A 23,655-nucleotide genomic window follows, 5' to 3' on the forward strand; every position below is an offset into this window, starting at 1 on the left:
CTACAAGAGATTCAGGACACTGGGATTGAAGTTCTTTGTACCTTCTGTTCAGGTTGGTACCTTATTCCGGCAAAGAAATAACACCCATCCTGCCTTTTCCAAACAGGCTTCAACTGACATTCTAATAGCAAGAGCAAAGTGATAAAGACAATCCTTACCCACAGTTTCTTACAAGTAAACAGTGACTACTTAAAAAAAAATCACTGGCAATGATCTGATGGCCCATTTTGTAACTCAGAATGGAAGAGTTTGCCTCAGTGCTTTTATGGAGCATGCTTCCATTGCTCATGGAGGATGTGTTACTTGACAATAAAGATATTATTACATTTAACATTTATTTGTGAACAAACTGGATGTCAAATCAATTTGAAATTTCACACGAAAAGACAACTATTGTTTTAACATTCTGTCATACAGAGACAGCCCAAGCTCGGAATTGGGAAGGATGGGGAGAAAACTGGCCACGACCTTTTCAAAGGAACCATCCTAGCTTTTGCCTCAAATAATCCAGGAAAATCATGGAAACCTAAATCGTAACAGCCAGACGGGGATTTGAACGGGGGATATGAACCATCATCCTCCTGAATGGGAATGCAGAGTTCTAACTACTACCCATCACTCAGTAAACTCTAATTATGTAAAAACATTGCAAGTGAAGTATCAAAGAACAAATGAAAAGTGTGAAAGTAAAATAAGTCTGAAAATTGTGTTATTTCTATAACCATTCTAGCGAATGTTCACAATGGTGCAAATAGTACAGTGAGAGAAATTGTTACAATTACAATTTGTAAAACTAATGGAGCCATTATAAAACAACTTCAGCACTGTAGACATGAAACCTCACTTCAATACTCATAAAAGTTCTTTCCTGCAGCTTGTTACAGGCTCACTTTCATCATCAGCAACAATTCCAGTCAAAAAGTGGTGAAACCAAACCAATCTCAGTACTATGAAAAGGCAAGGGCAAAAAGGTTTGCTTCCTGCAGTAAATCAAACCCGTGACCAAATTTTCCACTCTCCTGTCAGTTACATGAATTGATGTTGGGGAAACAGGATTTCCATAAAGAACTGCTGCCGTCAACAAACAAGGCACGCCACCAGTTTGCCAGTGTAATTCTGATATAATCTAGTTTTGGGCTTTTTGTGTTGAAACCTGAAACTGAATTTTCTCTTTTTTGTAGAGATGATGTTGCATGTCAAAGACCCCAACATTAACAAAAGCCATAATTAAGTTTCTGAAGCACAATGTAGGCTTCACTTACACAGTTTCGCAAGACAACAACATTGATGATATTTACAGAAGTCCGTGGCTGTAACACAGTAAGGGACTGTGTACAACAGAACTATTGTCACAAAAATGTCAAGGGAGACTAAAGCTCTAGTTCTCCATGTGGGTCTAAAAGTCAAAAGTAACATTTTAAGAAAATAAATTGCCACAATATCAACACACATCCAGCATAATGGATGTCATGTTAGCGTAAGGAGGGCTATGCGTGAAGCGTTCAGTGAATTCGAAAGTACAATTCTATGTACCAACTTGACAGAAAATCCTAGGAAGTTCTGGTCTTACGTTAAATCAGTAAGTGGCTCGAAACAGCATATCCAGACACTCCAGGATGATGATGGCATTGAAACAGAGGATGACACGTGTAAAGCTGAAATACTAAACACCTTTTTCCAAAGCTGTTTCACAGAAGAAGACCGCACTGCAGTTCCTTCTCTAAATCCTCGCACAAACGAAAAAATGGCTGACATCGAAATACATGTCCAAGGAATAGAAAAGCAACTGGAATCACTCAACAGAGGAAAGTCCACTGGACCTGACGGGATACCAATTCGATTCTACACAGAGAACGCGAAAGAACTTGCCCCCCTTCTAACAGCCATGTACCGCAAGTCTCTAGAGGAACGGAAGGTTCCAAATGATTGGAAAAGAGCACAGGTAGTCCCAGTCTTCAAGAAGGGTCGTCGAGCAGATGCGCAAAACTATAGACCTATATCTCTGACGTCGATCTGTTGTAGAATTTTGGAACATGTTTTTTGCTCGAGTATCATGTCGTTTTTGGAAACCCAGAATCTACTCTGTAGGAATCAACATGGATTCCAGAAACAGCGATCGTGTGAGACCCAACTCGCTTTATTTGTTCATGAGACACAGAAAATATTAGATACAGGCTCCCAGGTAGATGCTATTTTTCTTCACTTCCGGAAGGCGTTCGATACAGTTCCGCACTGTCGCCTGATAAACAAAGTAAGAGCCTACGGAATATCAGACCAGCTGTGTGGCTGGATTGAAGAGTTTTTAGCAAACAGAACACAGCATGTTGTTATCAATGGAGAGACGTCTACAGACGTTAAAGTAACCTCTGGCGTGCCACAGGGGAGTGTTATGGGACCATTGCTTTTCACAATATATATAAATGACCTAGTAGATAGTGTCGGAAGTCCCATGCGGCTTTTCGCGGATGATGCTGTAGTGTACAGAGAAGTTGCAGCATTAGAAAATTGTAGCGAAATGCAGGAAGATCTGCAGCGGATAGGCACTTGGTGCAGGGAGTGGCAACTGACCCTTAACATAGACGAATTTAATGTATTGCGAATACGTAGAAAGAAGGATCCTTTATTGTATGATTATATGATAGCGGAACAAACACTGGTAGCAGCTACTTCTGTAAAATATCTGGGAGTATGCGTGCGGAACAATTTGAAGTGGAATGATCATATAAAATTAATTGTTGGTAAGGCGGGTACAAGGTTGAGATTCATTGGGAGAGTCCTTAGAAAATGTAGTCCATCAACAAAGGAGGTGGCTTACAAAACACTCGTTCGACCTATACTTGAGTATTGCTCATCAGTGTGGGATCCGTACCAGATCGGGTTGACGGAGGGGAGAGAGAAGATCCAAAGAAGAGCGGCGCGTTTCGTCACAGGGTTATTTGGTAACCGTGATAGCGTTACAGAGATGTTTAACAAACTCAAGTGGCAGACTCTGCAAGAGAGGCGCTCTGCATCGCGGTGTAGCTTGCTGTCCAGGTTTTGAGAGGGTGCGTTTCTGGATGAGGTATCGAATATATTGCTTCCCCCTACTTATACCTCCCGAGGAGATCACGGATGTAAAATTAGAGAGATTAGAGCGGTCACGGAGGCTTTCAGACAGTCGTTCTTCCCGCGAACCATACGCAACTGGAACAGGAAAGGGAGGTAATGACAGTGGCACGTAAAGTGCCCTCCGCCACACACCGTTGGGTGGCTTGCGGAGTGTAGATGTAGATAATGAACTGGCACCATGCTAGTAAAAGTGTATAAAATGGCAATTTTCTATGTCATATATCCTTCAGAGGAAATAAAAAAAGACAGGACAACTGCTATGCACACAAATAAGTTTCAGTTATTCTCCAACCTGGGCCTAAAGAGAAGAAGACATCTGCATTTTCACACAAACTTACAACAGCAGTCAGATCCAAAGGGATATAATGAAATGAAACTAAGCTATAACAAATCGCAAGGTCACTACAGCAAAATAGCTTTCATTTCAGTGAGTCAAATAACGAAGGAGATATTAGTAACAAGTTACACGATCAACAGAGACTATTCACTATTCATACTACTTGCTGACAATGAGAGGCAGTATTGGTAACAGAAAGCAGGACTAAGACTGTACAAAGAGTTTTGAGTCACTTCAGATTTGGGTACAGAACTAAGGTACTAGGAAGATGAGAGCATTAATCTTAGTACCACATTTGAACATACATATTTTACAATTATATAGCTGCATATTACATCACAATTTTACAACAGGAATACAGAATTAAATATAGTCACTCACAAAATTACACAACGTGAACCAATCCTTGATAAAATTGTATCCCCTGTTTAGAAGAAACCTTTATGTTACCCACAATCAGGTCATGACATAAAAGTGAAATTTCTACATTTCAAAATTTCATGTATCAATAATGAGAAAAGTTATATGCTGAAGCTCTGATTTCCCATATATCGAAATTCTAAAAGCACTAATTATCTAAATGTTGTACTTACCAAAACTCAAACTATGAAATGTTATCCCATTCAGAATCCTCCAAACCCGGGTTGAAGTATATTCCTTCTGCGGTAGCATTCCATTAGGTACAGCACGTCAAGGGACACACTCAAAACAGCTATACATTTTCGTTTGATGGTGGGAATGATTCTGCAAGGTTCTCCCATACTACCACAAAATAAGGTAACCTAACCATGAAAATTTTAAAACTGCCATTCGCAACGGATTTCGTATCAATGTAATTCTGGTCTCAAAATGTGCCAATTATTGTATGCCTACGTTATTTCTATATTTGCACATTCTGCATCATGCAGTTATGTATATTTAAGCAACAGCAAAATATATACTGCCCTGGATTCTGATGAATGTATGTTGTTATGCTGTCCGTATTCAGATGGTCACAAATGTAAAACAGGGTATTTAAATAATGGTGCCACGTACACTTTCAACTGTTGCCTTTTTCCCTTTAACAAGTAGTAACCCAAGATTTAAACTCAATTCCAGCAAAAAGCAGAAGCATAAATATTCAGAGTAACTTCATTCAAATCTAGCAACCACCCAGATAAACAAACTGCACAAAAATTTTCGCATCTCCTTCTGCATCACTGTCCTGAAAGACTGTTCAGATTATTATAAATTACAACTCACAGTGCATTTGTCGGTCCAGATATTAGTAAGATTTTACTACTCATGTAACAGTATACACAGACGGCCCTCCTCTTTTTTTCTCCCTCCTTTATCTGGTATGCAGTACACCGCACACCCTTTCTGGAAAACCTTAACTACAGAGAATTCCCTATTTTTCAAATACAAAGATCAAACATTCCCTATGCAGTGAAGACAACTCCACTTCTGAATTATTCATGTTGTCCTGCTTCCCCTTCCCCACACAATAAAACTCATTATTGCTGAGAGGGCTAAAGGCCTAAAGTTACTCAACCTACAAAGTCTGAAGGAAACAAAAATAATTAAAATACACCAAATATTTCTAAGAGTAACCAATTGGGAAGTCCTTTATCTTGCCTTGTCAAACTATTTCTTTTTTAACAACTGTAGCTGATGGTTTTGCTTCAGTTTTTGCTCTCAGTGGAACCAATCAAGCATCCCGTGCCCCCACCTCCACCTTACACACACAAATACAGACACACATCCAACATGGAAATATATTGTAAGAATGGGTTTTCACCAACGATGGCAATAAATTTCCTCAAATGTATTACATTCCCTAATACATACAACAATCTCCATGCTGCAAACAGTTGATAAAAATCACCAATTGTTTATGCACCTATACGGCATCACTGATAATACTCTGTACTGTAATGTCTTAGTTTCCTTTGTGAAAAACGCACATTCTTTCCTAAAAGAAGAAATACACATCATTATGAAAGTTTGTTTTCAATCAATTTCAGTTGTGACTGATCACCATGTTTGCCTTTCCAAAAAACAAAGAAGGAATTTTCAAATAAATTCAAAATACATCTTTTTTACAGCAATCTTCCAAGTAGAGTGACTTTGCAAATCCGTCAACTCAGTCAATAAAAGCAAACAGGAATTATCAAAGGAAATGAATGGTTTCATTTGGTAATACAATGCAAACGAGAAATAGTGTTCAAATTATTTCAAGCCAGAAAAAAAAAATATATATATATATATATATTTCACAGGACCCCAACAAACTCATAATAATTATTGCCATAGTACATCAAATTGTGACACGACTGTACAAGGCGAACATCTGCTGTTAAGTGGCAAATTATTATTATTTTTCGCAGACTAGGCATACTGCCTTGCGAAACACAGTGACTGACTGACGACTTCATTTAGATTCATCAACATGTCGTATTTTGCACTGTTCTCACTATTCCCAACTTTCACTAATTCATGTAGCGTAATATTTTTGTTTCCTATTTGTTTGTGTTAATATTTCCAATTGGTGAATTTTACCCTTGTAGATTATGATCATTTTTATATTTCAGATTCTTCTTCTCTCTGATTTGTAACTCACTAACGTTTCTTATCATTCATTTTGTGGAAATTTCCTTTTTCTCTACTGAGTGTATTACAGTTTAATTTCATATGCAGTACTTGTCTTCAATGCTAGCGGCATCAACTTTTCTCCATACCATTTCATGTTAAACATCTTTTGTTACAATTTTCTACATGTTTGGTGTTTATCAATCAGCTGCCCTCATATCACTATTTGTTTCCTTTGGTCTTTCAAACGTATGTCATAAAAGTACTTCATTATAAATACTGACAATTCCTTCCTCATTGGTTGTTACATCCAAGCAGGACATCTGCCTTCATGTACACTCCATCACCGAGATTAATGCAACCTTCTCCAAGCCACCCAACTCTCCTCTTTTGAAGAAATAGAGATGCCAGTTTATTGTGAGAGCTGAGTAATATGATTTTGCTACATTTCTAAATCTCCTTCAGTTTCAGCCCCTTATATGTTATAGATCTTAACTTCAGAAGTTACACTGCTACTTCCCCTTGAAATTACTAAAATGGTAAGTTATTTAATTAAATTTTGATCTTACCCAACACATTCCACCAATAACTGTGCACTGAATACTCCACTGTTTACAAGGTTTATACGAACTGCTGTAAGTAACTTTGCCCATATCGCGCTTGCATACATAAATAAATGTAAATACTGAATAGGAACTTTGTGTGAAAATACTCTGTAACAACAAAAACAAATATTTTGTTGTCTAAACAAATTTAACTGTAGTACCACTTTTACAGAACTTGCTCTACAGGTTCTCAACAAATGGAAGTCAGTATTCAGAAAGACAATAAGAGGAGGATGAATCCACAACCTGGGACATTTTTACTGAGGTTGCTACACAGAATTTTTACCTATAAAATTTTTCTAACACCTCAACACCATTCATCATCATTCATACATGCTGCTCTCCACTTCATGAATGTAAAATTACTATGTTTTGCGTATAGAAACTAGTAAAACATGCACACTGTGAAGAGCTGAACATGCTTATTGCAAAAAAATTCTTTTCACATTTATCTCCTTATGAACAAGGAAACATCAACATATACCAATAAAACAATAACGTGATCTGGCGCTGAAAGTGTGCTTATGACTTAATATGAAAGAAGGGACTCTTAATAACTGAATAATATGCAACACAGTACAATACAAGGTCCATATCAATCAGTACACACAAAACAAAGCCACCACAATTTCAAATATGCATCTCGTAAAAAAAAAAAAAAAAAAAAAAAAAAAAAAAAATGCAAATGATGATCCATAGCAATAATGTTTTTCTCACAATTCAGACTGTTCTGAAGGCACATGTCTGAATGATTCGCTAAATGCAAGCAATTAAAGAAATTAGGTAAGTTATTATTTATAACACCAAGGAAAACACTGCAACGTGTGTGCAGTGTTTTATTTTGTGAGTATAGTAATCTCGCAATCATCTGAAGAGAAACCAAATATCACATTTGTACTCCAGACAAATGCTATCAAACACATTATTCTGCAATTTCTTCTGTCTTCACCAGCTTCATTTTCTTCCATTTAATATCTCAGTATCAAATATCTTGATAGCCGAATTTTCATTTCTTTCGAAGTATTTACTTTCTATCTTCATTTATTATACAGAATTTGCCCTTGGGCGATGAATGCCTGCCTGCTGTTCAACATACAACAATCTTATAAATTAAGTTTAAAAAGTTTCTTGGTCATATTTAGGATTAGAAACATTTCTGCAGAATTTCAGATCTATAATTACATTAATTTTCAGTCTCGTTTACAACAAAATGGCATCCAAACAGCACTGAGCAGATCCACATCTCAACAGTCATCATTCTGTACACAAGATTCTATCAACTTTATGTCTGCCAACAGCTCAACATACATTTTGCTTTTTTAATGCCCATCTACGCACAATTAATCTCGATGTTGTTGTTTCTTTTCTCACTACTGATTTCCAGAGGGAACTGACTGTGCTTCACAGATTCACATTTTTCAATGCTTTTGGCTGTACATTCACTTCTATGAGGTTTCCAACCAACGAGCTCTAATTGTACAAGACGATCATTTTAAAATTAACAAAATACTTTCAATCCCAACACTACCTTTCTCACGGGATATTTATGACTTTTTAAGTATTATTTTATCATAACTCTATAACACACACTTGTATGTACGGGTTTACAAGTACTTTCAATGCTTGCTTCATACTTTTCCAGATTACCATTCCATAATCCTATCAAAACTCAGATTTCACTGGTTCGTGCTATCTAAATAATCCATATTGTGCAGCTTTGCAGCTTAGTGCGTAAGTGCCACACAACAAATCCAAAAGAAGAGGTTTAATTCTCAATCAGTCCAAGGATTTCTTCTGTAACTTATTGCTTATTCAATACTGGCAATCATTTGTTAATGTAAGATTTCCAAAGATAAGCATACCACATCCAAAAGTATCTGCCTAATAATGCAGTGCAGTGTTCAAATCAACATTTAGATTGAGAACAGCTTGGTTTCACTATTACTTTTTCATGTTTTACTGTACCTAATAGTTAACTCCCAGTTCTAAAACACACTGAGAGACGAGGAAATCAATCATTCTTCTTGACGTGAGGTATGTCTGAACTTTCAGAACTGCAACAAGACAAACTTCTCATCTATTTCACATCACGCACATGTCAGTATAAATTAAACAATAATCACTCTCTGGCACTTCAACCTTCACATTATTGAAGTTTTCTTCACCAGGTTGCAGAACAACTCAATTTTTCACCATACTTTACATGAAGTGACAGCCAAACTCTAAGCTCTGTAACCACACAATGATAATGTTGGTTCCTCATTTCCACAATTTTTATTCTGTACAGCAATCCAAACTGTTCCAGTCTTCTGTAGTCTTCATAAAAATCAGACTTGGCAAAATTGTTAAAACAACTTTGTTAACTGTTGCTTGTAAGTTTTGAAAAATTTCACAAATTTTGTTCCATTACTAAAATACAAAGTCTGAAGCAAGATAACATTCTTAAAACTCTCTTTTGTTCACTACAAAATCCTTGTGAAACTTAACTACACCCTTTTTATCCCCAAATTCACTGATTCTCTATGACATAAAATTCACAATTAGAATCTTTGCCTACATGCTCTGGTATCAAGTAATCATGATACCCACTCATTACGCTTTCATAAAACTATTTTTTTTGAAAGTGTCTTGCTCCTAGTATGCATTTCACCTATCAGTCTTTTCCATATAAATATTCTTAATTCTTGACGCTTTAAAACAGTACAGTTGCACTCACAGCAAAATGTACAAATGTAGACGACTGAATCATGACGACTCCCAACAGCAACCTTAATTTTTTCCTACAGTTAGAATTTTAAAAAACTTTATTCAATTCCATGTACGATATCCAACAGCACAGAGTTCCAAAGGTACTTGAAACTCTTCATACAAACTGCAACTATCTTATGCCTCAAATCAGCTTCCATCCACTCACCAGGTAATGCAGACATTACATAGATACCTCCACTCACAACTTTTACATCTGAACATGCTTTACCCAAAATCTTCTTTTTGCTTCAGTTCAGGTGACCCAGTCATTCAAACAAGAAATTTACCACTTTTCCCACCAATTTCCTTGACATCTCAAACAAGCCCACACACCAAAACTTCACATTGTCTTTATCAGTATTATCAACTGCAGCATCAATTAAGTCTATATGTGTTATACTTCAGCAGCATAAACAATAATGAAACATTTGAAGATGATAAAGTTGTTGATCATAAGATCTGCTCTAAAGCACATAGACCAACAAAAACTTCTGAGTAATGCGAACCACGTCCCTTGTTTGCCCTTAGCCTTAATTTTAAGCTGTGGGCAACTACATTAATGCTACTAGACATGTTAAGTTCCAAGTGCACGTGGACTGTATGCCTTCCTGACTCATTAGTTCTAAAATCGAAGACTGAAAGAGTTTACATCAACAGTGTATTACTGTACATAAGAATCAAGGCTTTAAATCTTATCCAACATATTGTTCTTCTATTCAGAGCCTCCTATTGGGCTTATCACTTTAACTGAATATTTTTACAATACTTCTGCCCCTCTGTCCTTCATACTAAACTAAATTATATCGTCATTGTTTAGAAAGCATAAATTTATCTTAACACCAATGTTCAAAGTAAAGGCATGCAAACCATTGCACTAACAAATTCTTTTTATGCCCCTAATATGTACGAACTTTCATTCCTTGTGCTGAACATATTTCCTTCAGAAGCCCACTCCATCGCCTGCTGATTTCTTCGGGATGGCGATGGTTCTCCTCTGTGGTAGTGCTGTTCCTGCGGCGGGGGCATCAGGTCTCTATCGTTTCTGTACGAGTCGGTTATGTCTGCAGCAATGAGGAAAAATCTAAAATCATCCAAAAGCTATTGTGTTCTTGTCCCAAATATCTTGGGTTTTCTGCTGAAGTACATGTTCCAGAACTCCTTCAGCATGGCTATTCCAAAAGAATCCTAGAAAAGGCAAGACTGCAATCTGCTGATAGTATCACGAATTAAAAACTTGTTGGAACTTAACCTTTCCTATTACTGTCCTAAAGGAGACTCCAAAATATATATAAAGCAACAAAAATTTTAAAAGTTTTGAGCTGACTCCATTAACAACTCCTCATAGACCTAACATACTTCTTTTAGGCCTGCGTTATATTTGCACACATCTTTTATTCGAAGGAACTCATTATCGTCATTAAAATTTTCCACTTTCTACAACCATGTTCTTTCATAATTTCCAGTCAATCATGGAATATGGAGTTCATGTTTTACTTCCTGGAATGTAATCGCAACAGCCATTTCTTAGAAACAAAAAACCTCCGGCTTCCCATACTTCAAAGACTGGCTGGATGAAATCCATGATCAATGGTGAACAGTCTCAACTGTCTGTGCCTGGAGATCAATATTTTAAATTAGTGTTCACAGCCTTCTGTTCCATATACGATCTCTCTTCCAGGACACTTCTGCAAGTCCTATTTCAATTCAATTGCAACAAAGAGGATGTGGCAAATTTCTCACATTTATATTGTTTTCACACTATCCACAAATGTTGGTTTATTTCTAACATGACAATGACCATACCCTTATGTACACACTTAAAACAGTGTTAAATTACATAATATAAAGCTTGTAACAGTTCATTCCTTCATTGCGGTGAATAAGCTGTTTTCATTGTATATTTTCACAAACTAGTAACCACAAAATGCATTTGCTGTAGATCATGAAGTACGAAGGTATTGCAAGCACAGTACTATCATCACAACCCATGTTGTAAAGATATCCTGGTTCTTGAACTTCTTTTAATTGAGTGTGATCCATAACATTTAAAATAATGAACTGATGATGACGGTGTCGCCTTTTCAACCTCTTCTTTTCTGGGAATTGTTGTTGTTGTTGTTGTTGTTGTTGTTGTTGTTCCACAAAAACACGGTAGAACTGCCAGATATCAGTAACGTCCTGCCATGATATTTCGGCGCAGAGTCTTCTGGCCATCTTCAGGTGAGTGCCACTGTAGTAGTACTGTTGTTGTTGTTGTTGTTGTTGTTAGCGGTGGCAGGGTAGCACTGTCGTCATGGTCGTTAGTAGTCGTCTGTATCAATTAGGGTAACACTGCACAAAATCACAAATAAAAATATCGGTAATCTGTTTCACAATAATCCACTGTATTTCTACGTTGATTTCTCCTGCTTTTTCAGTCTCTTGCATCTAAACATCACTCAAAAAATTGTGTATTTCACCTCTTGAATAACTATGTGAATATCTTTGCTTTCTCAAAGTTTTAGTTATTCTCTTATTGTTGACTATATCGATCAGTCATTAACATATGATTACTTTCAATACAAAACAACTGTAACACTGATCTTTTGTTGAAATCTGGATTAATTTTCAAGCTATTATTTATTTGTTGAGCTATTCAATTTACACCAGCCTGTTACAAATTTAGGACCATCCACTCTGCATATTTCGTTTTCCTTTGCATTCTGGCATGAACTTGAGCACATTTCTTGCAAATCAATTACATAATTTGTCTGATATTTGCATTTCAAGTATCACAAAGTGAAGTTAAAAATATTATGCTTCAACTATTACCTTGTAAAAAAGAACGATAATTTTACTCACTAACACTTCACAGCACTTTAAAACACAATACCTGTATGATCTTAATATTGTAGCAATTAAGTATACACTCCAAAGAATCTTGCCCTCCAACAGACTCCAGCATCTTCATAGAAAGTAATCTTCGTCTGATTAAAATATTTTTCATGGCATGGCTGAGGAAACTACAGGGAAACTCTTGTTTCCAGTAGTTGTAGAATAACGTGTAACTACTGGAAATGTTTACAAGAACTGTACCATTTTTATTCATTTTTTTCCTCTCTTTTTAAGTTGATCCTTCCAAATCACACTCAGTGTGTAACTTCCCACACTTTAAAAATCAATCAATCACTCAATCAAACTAAAGCATACTTTATAAAGGTTTAGTTTGGAGTAAGACAATCACACGCAAAGTCGGGCTATTTCCATATGTTTAACACAACTGCACTACACTTCACAAACACCACAATGCTCTCCACAATTCACAATTCAAAATTTCACTTCTGCTGCACTCTATTAACTCCATTAAACCTTGCAGACCGCACCTGCTACTTCTGCATCATAGACAACTCTACTATTACCAACAATAAACCTACTATTCAAAGCAACTTTGAATCATAAAACATGGAAGCTAAAGTATCCTCAGACAAAGAAGAAGACTGAAATGAGTTCAGTGACATGTATTTTCAGAAAGACCTAGTAAAAGTCCTCACTTCATAAATCGAAAAGACGAGATGTAAGGACCTTGTTGATTTTTGCAGAGCTGAGACGCGCGCAGGGCATTGCTAAGAACATTACTACTACACCTACCAATTTATCATGTCGGCCATTCACCAGTCGTGTGCTTACTGGATGCCTGAATGGCTGACTGCAACCTCCATCCACTCAATCTCAACCTATGTAGAAAATATTTCTTTTTGAATGTAGTACTGAAAAAGTAAAGGAGCCTTTCTCAGAAAAACACTAAACATGCTGTAAGACTCCTGTAAAACATGTGAAATCAGCACATACAGAATTAACAAAATGTGGGAACAATGTCACTTACCTACTCCAAAACTGCTTTTAAAATGAAAAATAAGGAGTTCTACATTATCATGCACATTTCTGCTACTAAGAAACACATAAATCATCCACACACTCAAAAATTTCCTAATATGTTTGCTAACTTGTAATGTTCCTATGTCTCAAGTACTGATATAATAATTGGGTAAGTGTACTGCGGCTTTCAGTTGAAGATGAAACTACTCTTTCATTACTATTTCTTTAAATTTATTTACTGATATCCACTGTAACTCTTAGTTAAATTTAGACTTTTAAAAAGCAGTGCTAATTTCTGATTGTCACTTTTCAATTTTCCTTCAATATTCCATTTATGCAACATCATTCTTTACCAAATATCATTGCAAAGTGTTATCCGAACTATACTCTGATATTTAACAATTTTAGGCATTCATTGTATTCTGAAAAGCAATCATCCCCTTGTATTTGCCTCTGCCTATTACTAACTACTGTAAAGTAATATTCATAATATTTTTTGCACAAACCATTTTAGTGAAATAAAATTTCATTCAAAATTTGTGACTTTCTCTCGACATAAAACCAATTTTTTTTTCATTCATGAACTCTGATAAATATAATTCAACAATGCTTCAACAGTTTTGCTTCTTTAACTTTATTTTCTCTCGTTTTGTTGTGACATTCAAGATAATAGTTACCTTTTTGTCATTCATTTTGTTCATTTCATTGAATAAAATACTCCCAGTTGGCTACATATAAAACAGATTTTGGAAATCTTTTGCCTAATACAACTAACACAACTGCTTTTTCCAGTATTTCAGCATGAAATAAATAACTGATCAAAAAGCTACTCATTATGTATCGGTGGTGCTTCACAGATTAGTTTCCAAACATTTTACAAAATAAGTATATAATATCAACCACTTTCTTTATGTCTGAAATGTCTCACAGTTTTGTAGGTCCACTCCTAACAAGTCATTCATGTTTCAGCCTCAATGTCGTCTCTTACAACGTTCATCATTTCAATATCACAATACTTCCCATATACAATTTCAGCAAAAGTATATGCAATGTAATATATTTTTCTCCCTAACCCACCCTTCTCTTCAATAAAATGCAAACTCCAGCAATGTCTATTCAGAATAATTTTCTCCCATCCCCAGTCCCTGCTAATTTCCCTATTAACAAAACTTTCCAATAAAAGAAAGCATTATCTTTCGCACAAAGATTTTTATTCCCTTCCTCGAGGGAGGGGGGGATAAAATAAAAATAAATAAAACAACAAGAAAATATTTTCCAATTTACCTCAGAGTTGCTGATTCATTTTTTACTACAGCAATATGTTTCTCAATAACCTTATTCGCTTTTCAGCAATATAACTCATTTATATATTCCATATATTTATCTTTTAACCTGTCTGTGATACTTCCCCCCCACTTCCTGTCACCATTGTTAATTTTAGTCTGCTCTTGAAAAATTTTATGACTTAATTTCCATCTCACTGCTCTGTTCATTCCTTGTATATAATAAACTGATTATTTTGACATGCACTCCATCATCTGCTTCTTATTTTCTTTCATTTCTCTTTCATGAATCATCCTGAATAATTTTCACATTTACTTAACTGTCAGTAACCACAACTGTCAGTAATTTAGGTAAAAGCACTTTCTACTACACCAGTAAATAACAGGAAATGGCAAGCAAACCAATTTTGCACTGAAAAATGTATACAGCTCTGTCAAAAGCTAAGACAGAAAAGTAGAATTAAGATAATGCTGTAAACAGAAAAAAAAAATATTAGTTTGACAAAATGAGAACAAGAAGACACTGATCACCAGAATACAGTGAGGAAAGTGTACAGGTAACTAATATCATGTTCTTCCTACAAGCAGCAACAAGAAGCTGCATAAAAATCACAACTTCCACATCATACTCATGTAAGTGATTTGTTACAGTTTCGTGTAATTTCGCATTTTAATTAAAATTTCTATAAGGAAACAATAGTACTGAGAAGCAGGGTACCACTTCCAAGCATGCAATGAACACTAGAATAACTTAACTGTAACATAAGAATGCAAGATCTCATATTACTAGTTGCTTAAATGCCAGAAACTGCAACATTAACTCAAACTCTATATCTGTAGAGTCACAATACCACCACTTAATCACCTACCTTAGCAATTCAAAACAAATTCATTTAGGCTGATACAACCGTCATGTTGTGATACACATGAACATACACATACATAAACATTTTTATGAAGTTACTAGTGAACCCAACAATGCTTTGCAATTGCTAAATATGTATGTGAATTGTATACACATCCTAATCTCCCCTCGACCCCCCCCCCCTCTCTCTCAATCCCTCTCCTCCTCTCCCTCTCTTTGTCATCTCCTCCTTCCCCTTCTTTATAACCATTTCTTCCCCCATTCTCTGTCCATCTCCTCCCCCCCCCCCCCCCCCCCCTCTCTGACCTTATTTATTGTTATTACAAACTGAACCTTGATTAGGAATACAAGTCAAAAGGAATGGGTAAATCGGTTGGAATTATTAGTACATGGCGTGAGAGAGAGCTTTCCAACTGCTGGATCTTTGAGGATGTAGCTTTAATGACAGTGTTTCACATATTTTTAATCTACGAACAGGTACAATTATAAACTCAGCCATAAACACGACTTTCCTGTTCCTGTTTTCTGTTAAAAATTACTGCGAAAAGGAAAACAAAACCACACATTTCCACATCACAGCTTGGCATGTTCTTCCTCACAGCCAGTTTAACTGAAAATGTTTATTGTATAACATGTCTATAGCTCCAGTGGTTTAGGCTGTGTGTTGTCTGTCTGTCTGTCTGTCTGTCTGTCAATCAGTCAGTCAGTCAGTCAGGACAGATTCATCCAAGCAAATCTTTCCTTGGATTTAAGAGAATTTGAAACAAAACAACTTCAGTAAGATTATGAATTTGCTGAAGTGAAAAGACCAGAATTAATTGCTCTGAGAATTATTTGTTGGTGTTTTTAAAGCATTCATTGCAATGCTTGGTGATGAATGATTTTTTTGTCTTTCCGTCCAAAGAGAAAACTAATAGCACCAATGGTTTACCAAATCTCAAGCATGCCACGTACAACTGCCTATGGGAAAAACATGGCAATTCAAGGTTTACCCCACATACTTCAAGCAACTGACCTGGCAATTTATAATAAAGTAGAAGTGGAAACTGAACATGCTAAAACTATAACTGCAAGTCAGTTGGAGGTATTCTTGGAAACAGAACATCCTCGCCTTTCACTTTCCTTTGATTAGCATTACTTCAATTATATTTTCATCAGATTCTTGACATCAATCTTGTTCCACTGTATAGTTTTGGTTGGTTCAATCCACTTACCATGGCTATTATCGAGCTCACCTTGAGCTGCAAAATGTGCAGTGGCATTCTTGGTAAATCAAGTGAATTCAGGAATTCAATTGGCTAACTGACAACTTCATCTGGATTGGTAATGGAATCAACTGTATTAAATGAATGCAACTGACCAGCAATTTTACTCTGTATTTTATGTTCAGATCATCTACATTCTCATTCTTCACTGACAAACTGGCTCGTTCGTTCAACCAAACATGGTTTTTGTAATTTGCAACAATATTCAGAAAAATTTTCATGATCAATTCTTCTTCTGATGTTGTGAACTGACAAAAATTAGGTGAAAATGAAATAAGGCCAACAGAAGTGTCAAATGGAATTTTTCCATTGCCAATGCCTCATAATTGCCTGGAAAACACTTCTGCCAATTCGTCATTTTGTAACATTTTCATGTATCTCTACAAAGCCGATGTCTTCAAGCAATCATTTATTTCATCTTTGAATAACCGGCAGCATTTGGCAAAAACAACTGAACAGCAAAACAACCGTACCTCCGAGGAGGTCCAGGTTACTGCGCAAATGTCTCAACATTCGATGGATTGCCACCATACGCTCATCTCAAATGATTATTTAGCAATTCTGTAGTACTTTCACCATTGCTGAATTTTTGACATTTTGCATGTTGGTTCACCTATTGTTTGTAAATTCAATGGCAGTTTGAATACAGAATGAGCTGTTTGTAGTCCTAATAATGTGGCAACAATACCAGATGATGCTATAGCCAGGGCTATTTGACTGTGCAAGAATTGATGTTAAAATCAATTAAATCAGGAACATTTTGCAAGTTCTGCTAGGTGTATCAAGGAAGAAGATTTCTTCTTATTCGTTGCTAACTGCTATCATCAATGTGTCACACACGGTTTTTTGCTGTCATCTCGATTGTATATCTGTTCTTGTTCAATTTCTTGACTGATGCACCGTGCATGGGACAATTCAATTCTGGCATACTAATTCAGGCAACATCTTGCCAGACATCATCAGGCACAAATCCTCTATAGAAATCAATGTCTTGTGGTGGATCGCTATATAAGATTTAAGTTCAGGATTTGCTATGGTCGTATGCGCTCGATTCAGAAGGTCTTCAGCCATATTGTCTTTGTATCTGTTCCACAGCTGAAGCGGGTTCGATGAAGAACACACAGAAATGACGATGGCAAAAAGTGATAGAATTTGATGTGCATTATACAAAATTACAGCATCAGTGAGTGTTTGATCCCAATGAATGTCATCCTCAATCAAATGTAAACACTGACAGGCTTCTCAATATGTTGCACACAACTCACCATTGACAGTTTGTATAAATTCAAATGAAGTCCAAATGTGAACATTAACCAATAACAAATGTATGTAAAAACTTTGCTCAAATGAACTGTGTTAATGTATGTCATGGATCATGTGTTCCATGTGAAATATCTCGGCAACTCTTAGTAAACCAGTGTTTTGGCATGGTAGTCTTTCAGTTCTCTGCACTGTGTTCGCTACCATGAAAGAAACACATTGTCCATTCTCCAGGTGCACAGATCATTAGACCACAGTGTGATGACATTCGTGTATCGAGAATGAAAAGGGAGTGGGGGGGGGGGGGGGGGGGGGGGGTCAGCCAAATTGGACGAGCCATTCTCAAGTGATGATTTTTCATACATCCAGCAAGTGGTTTTTATTTATATAGATTTAATCAGCAAGAGACAAATCTGAACATGAGATGCCTCTGAATAATCAGAATGAGAGAGTAAATTAACAAATTTGTATGAAGTTTTTCTTGATATTAAGCACTCACGTCAAGTTTCCAAGCAAAAAAGAAAATGTTAAACAAATTAGCAATAGCACTGTTCTAAAGAAAGTACTCTCTGGAAGATCCTCATTGATTATTCCAAATAATACATCTGAGCATACATTGCTAAATAGCAACATGTGCGAGCAGAAATTGATCACACTGAGCCTAAAAATGAATTATAAAAAATAGCACCCATGTTTCTTGATATCTTTATAAGAAAATGATGCTGATGAAATTTAACTAGTTTCAATGTTTTAAATGCCAGTGACAGAAATTTTCTAAAGGGCAATTATGTCTTCCTATTCTCTAAATTCAGAAATACTCATGTCCATCAGACTTCCAAGCTGTCCTTTGTGGTTACTCTTGTTGTGATTGTGAAAAGATTAGCAAATAGATACAAACAAGGAAAGTAAGATACCATACCATGATATACATCTCTAATCATCTCACAATAAAATCATTTAACTAGCCTCCTCACAGAAACTGCAACAGTATCTTCAAAAATATGAAGGGGCAATTTCAACTTATCTCCCGATTCATTCCCAATATCAAAGGACCACATTTATTTATTTATCTATCCATAAAAGGATCATCTAACAATTACATAGGCTTTGTCAAATTCATACAATGCCAATCAATGAGCCAAAACATAGCACACAGCATATATAACACGCTTTAAGACAATAGGACAGGTAGCCTACAGGGATAGGACCATCCTAGCACTTGCCTTAACAGTTCAGGGAAACCACTTTAAAACCCAAATCAGCATGGCCAGACAGAGCAGCTCCATCCTCCTGAATATGAGATCAAAGTCCTAACAGCTGCACAGCCTAATTCGGAAATTCTCTAATGAAAAATGTTTCCTCATTTATACACAAATTGCTTCGTGTAACCTGCAATTTAAAGCACTGTTTCTTCTTCACTGCCCACAGACAATCATTAGTGACTTTGCACATTTTACTACTGCGAAAAATGCTCCAATTAGAGGACATGCTCTAGTATCCTACTCATATCTTTTCAGTTTCAGGCATTTTGCTGTTACAATTGAAAAAAGTATCAGATAAAGAAATAGAGAAGAAAGCAGTACAAATGAATGAACAAGTTTGTTGTCTACTAAAATTTGATGTAAAGAACAGGAAAAGAAATAATCAACTTCAAAGGAACAAAGAATTTAATGTCTCCTTTCCATTCATAACAGAACTAAGTAGAAGTAAGTGATCAGTATCATGTCAAGAAATACATTGGGTTTTCTTTCTTTCTTTATTTTTTTTAAAAAATAACAAACAAAAAGAGAAAGATTTTGTGATTAAAGACATTTTTGACAGAACTAAGTAGAAGAAAGTGATCAGTATCTTCTTTTTAAGTAAAACAAAACATGAAATGAAAATACTAAGAAAGTATAACAAGAACAAAGTAGACTAATATGCAAGACAACTTAATGCACAGTAAAAAATAAAATGCTTAATTAACAGACTCTTACAAAAAGATATTAATGTACTGATCAAGTGTATCTTGCAAGTTGTCTTTCAACAGTAAACAAATTCCATCATATCTTTTTAATACTTATATCAATAAAGTATTGCACAAGAACAAAGTGTCTTACCATACCAGACGAATCTACATTCTAATCTGAAATATTGTATGATGATTATTCCCAACAAGATTAAAGTAAATTGTTCCTTACTTGCAGAGTGTGCTATTAAGGAACTATTCATTATGTCACTGTCAAATCATGACACCAAAATTACTTTTAACTTAACAAAATTAGTTGCACTGAAAAAGCCAATGAAAGCCCTGTGAAGTAACTACCAAATTACTGGGATACAGAATCATATCACCAGTACTTAATGTCAAGTAGAAGTGGTTAACTTTACTCAGATCAAAAAACAAACATAAATATTATTTTAATAGTAACATGATTCCATTACGCCTTTGCATAAGCGGCCAGCACACTTAGATTTTCAAACATACCCGGCCGCCGAACCAACACCACATCTTCTGGATTGATAACAACACGCTCTGCTGGTGCCCTGTTTACTGGCAGTTCTCGGCTTATATTGATTACAACTTTCTTCAATTCATTGATATCATAACCAGCAGAGCCATCAGGCCCACGGAAAACGGGTCTTTCAAAAGTCTCTTCATACTTGCCCGAACTGGAACCCCTAAATCTAGACACACACACAAAGACCTCAATTAATTCACATAAGACAAAATGCAATGGAAATGAGTACAACAAGCACAAGTCATCATTACAGAAATTACCACTGAATTTATTAGCAAAATTGCAAACAATAATACACCACTACAGTCTTCTACAATTTTCAGTCAAGAAACCATCTCACACTACAGATTTATTTTGCTCAACTACCTGCATGTATCAGAAGCATCATGATATAAACAGATGCCTATAACCAAGTATTTACTAACAGAGATCAAAGGTTTCAGTGTGGAGATTCGTAAGTGAATTTAGAAGGAAAAATATTAGAAAAGCGTGAGTAACACTAGCATCCATCTTGAGAATCTAGACTCTCCATGACCTCTGCCTGTTTTCAGTGTAGATACTGGTAAGATATCAGTCCCGAGAATTCAAAGACTATAGAAATCTCCACAGTAGTTCCTCAGGCTAGCCCGAACATACACTAAGAAGCAAGCAGGGGAACTTGAGTTCGTATACAGTGCACACTGCTTTTACACTTTCCAAATGCTTCTAAAAAATGGTGTAAAATGCAGGAAAATGTAAAATTTGGGATCTAACATTTTACGCAGTAAAAGTTACATACAGGACAGCCCCGCCCCTCCTCCTTGTTTTTTTTGCATTACATATACGATATACGTACATAATTGGCATCACAATACATCAGAGACTTGTTTATTATCTAATAACGGTTTATTATCTAATAAAAACCTATGATGAAATTGAAACTGATAACTGTCTGGGAAACAGACATGTTTGACTTAATTTCATGCATCATAATCAATGTTTTTGGGAAGCTTGCAGCTCTCATTCATCTTTAAGTAATGAAACACTGTACCAGTTATGTATTTTTTGTTGCCTAGTGCAACGCATTTCAAGAATTTATTCTCATCATCAATCGCAAATATTTACCTAAGTATTTTGTGTGGTGTTTGCATATGTGTTGTTCTACATCTCTTGTAGTGTAGACACCTTTTTGAGGTTATCAGGTACTGTGCCTCCTCAGTTATGCAGAAACAAACACACACACACACACACACACACACACACACACACACACATTTCCAATGTTTGTCTATGAAACATCACAAAAAACACAACACTTAAATAAACATTGCACTAGACACGAGAATAGATTCTCAAAGCAGATCTTGCGAAGCATAAAAACATACATAATTAATGCTGTGTTTAAACCAAATACATTCAAGACTGAACAACACAAAGTTAGCAAATGTGTCTACTAATGCTACAAGTGGCCAAACGACAAAACATGCTAAATATGGTTGGACAAATGTGTCACAATAATCACGCAGCTGCTCATGCACAGTAGACAGTTTGGAAATGGTTGTGATTGGTCATGGCACCTTTATTCAAACAAACCTCGTTATTCCCATCAGCCACCATGCTGAATAGAGTTTGGAAGCAGCAGGACATGCAGTATGAATTGTTACCCATTAATTGTTCAGATGTGCTGTTTAGGGCACTCTGGTGTCAAGAAGCTTAACCACATGAAGTTTGTAAATGCTACTTGATGGCAAATGTCATGCCAGTGACATTGTGTGTCAATTATTTCAGTTTTTTCTCCACGAACATTTTTCCATAAAGTGTCAATCATGGGAAAATTATAAATATGTCAATGCAAAAACCGGGTGTAAATTAACATTGTGAACATAGGCAATTTGATGGAATCAATAAAAAAAATTGTCATAAACAATGGGAAAACACTAATTCTGGGAATGTAAAATTGGGGGTTATACTGTATGTAGATACACAAGATTTAATAAAATATTTTTATTTACTTACTAAAACCTGACCACAACTTATGTTTTATGTTTGCTCGCAGTAGTGTTCATCTATCAGGCTTCTGACAGATCATGATTGCAATGTATGTTCTAATGGCAAAAATATATTTTTTAAATGATTAATGGAAAATCTCATATAAAGATGTGAACAAATACTAACAAAGAGATAGAGGGGCTGGCCAGTACTTACCTCAGCTCAGTACAGCCGATAGATACACAAAAAACAGAACCGAAAATTTACGTTCCTAGCTTTCGGAACAAATGTTCCTTCATCAGGGAGGAGAGAGGGGAAAGAAAGGGAAGAAGGGAAAGTGGATTCAGTTACTCACAACCCAGGTTATGAAGCAACAGGGAAAGGATGCCTCCATCCTTGCTACCCTCCCTGTTTTCCTTTCCCTGTTGCTTCATAACCTGGGTTGTGAGTAACTGAATCCACTTTCCCTTCTTCCCTTTCTTTCCCCTCTCTCCTCCCTGATGAAGGAACATTTGTTCCGAAAGCTAGGAACGTAAATTTTCGATTCTGGTTTTCGTGTATCTATCGGCTGTACTGAGCTGAGGTAAGTGCTGGCCAGCCCCTCTATCTCTTTGTTAAAATATATTTTTTATGTGATATAATTACAGTTTAACTATTTTCAGATGTTTTTACTTAACTTTTATTGTCAAACCATGCTTCTTGCCCAATTTCATGATTATACGTCAACAGGAAGTACCCTACAGGTTTCGATGAGTGGGTTTCCTAGTTCCAAAATGTGTGACCATTATGTCATATCTTTTGATTGCATGGACTTATACGGTTAAATGTTTTACACTGCCAAGGGTTCATAGATTTTAATATGCAAAATAAATTTGAACTTGATGCGCAAAAATGTTCCACAGAAAATGGGGTCTTAACATATGGAAAGACAAACAAATGGATAAAAAAACAATAAAAATACTCTTTTCATATGATATAATCACGAATTAACAATTTTCAGATTTTTCCTTTACTTGTAATGTGAAACAGTGCATCTTTACAAATGTTATGATTTAGGTGATTGGGAAGTAACCTACAGGTTTTGATGAGCAAGTTTTCAAGTATTAAAATATGTGATATAAATGGCCATATTTTTTGACTGATGGACTTAGATGCCTAAAATATTTATACTGTCAATAGACCAAAGGCCTTAACATGTGACATAAATTTGTACCTGATATGTCTAACTGTTCCTGAGAAATAGGGTTCTTAACAGACAGACAGACAGGCAGGCAGGCAGGCAGGCAGGC

At 36.0% G+C, this 23,655-nt stretch overlaps 1 protein-coding gene across 5 annotated transcripts in view; it reads right to left on the minus strand.

Moving 5' to 3' along the window:
• The window catches only part of LOC124596230 (serine/arginine repetitive matrix protein 1-like), a 181,303-nt gene that overhangs the window by 89,215 nt on the left and 68,433 nt on the right, over window positions 1-23,655 (minus strand). For all 5 annotated transcript variants that reach the window (XM_047135293.1, XM_047135290.1, XM_047135289.1 and 2 more), the window contains one exon: window positions 20,365-20,564. In XM_047135293.1, the coding sequence (XP_046991249.1) occupies window positions 20,365-20,564 (200 nt within the window). The remainder of the gene's footprint in view (window positions 1-20,364; window positions 20,565-23,655) is intronic.

This window comes from Schistocerca americana, chromosome 2, assembly GCF_021461395.2.
Source record: "Schistocerca americana isolate TAMUIC-IGC-003095 chromosome 2, iqSchAmer2.1, whole genome shotgun sequence".
Lineage (NCBI taxonomy): Eukaryota > Metazoa > Arthropoda > Insecta > Orthoptera > Acrididae > Schistocerca > Schistocerca americana.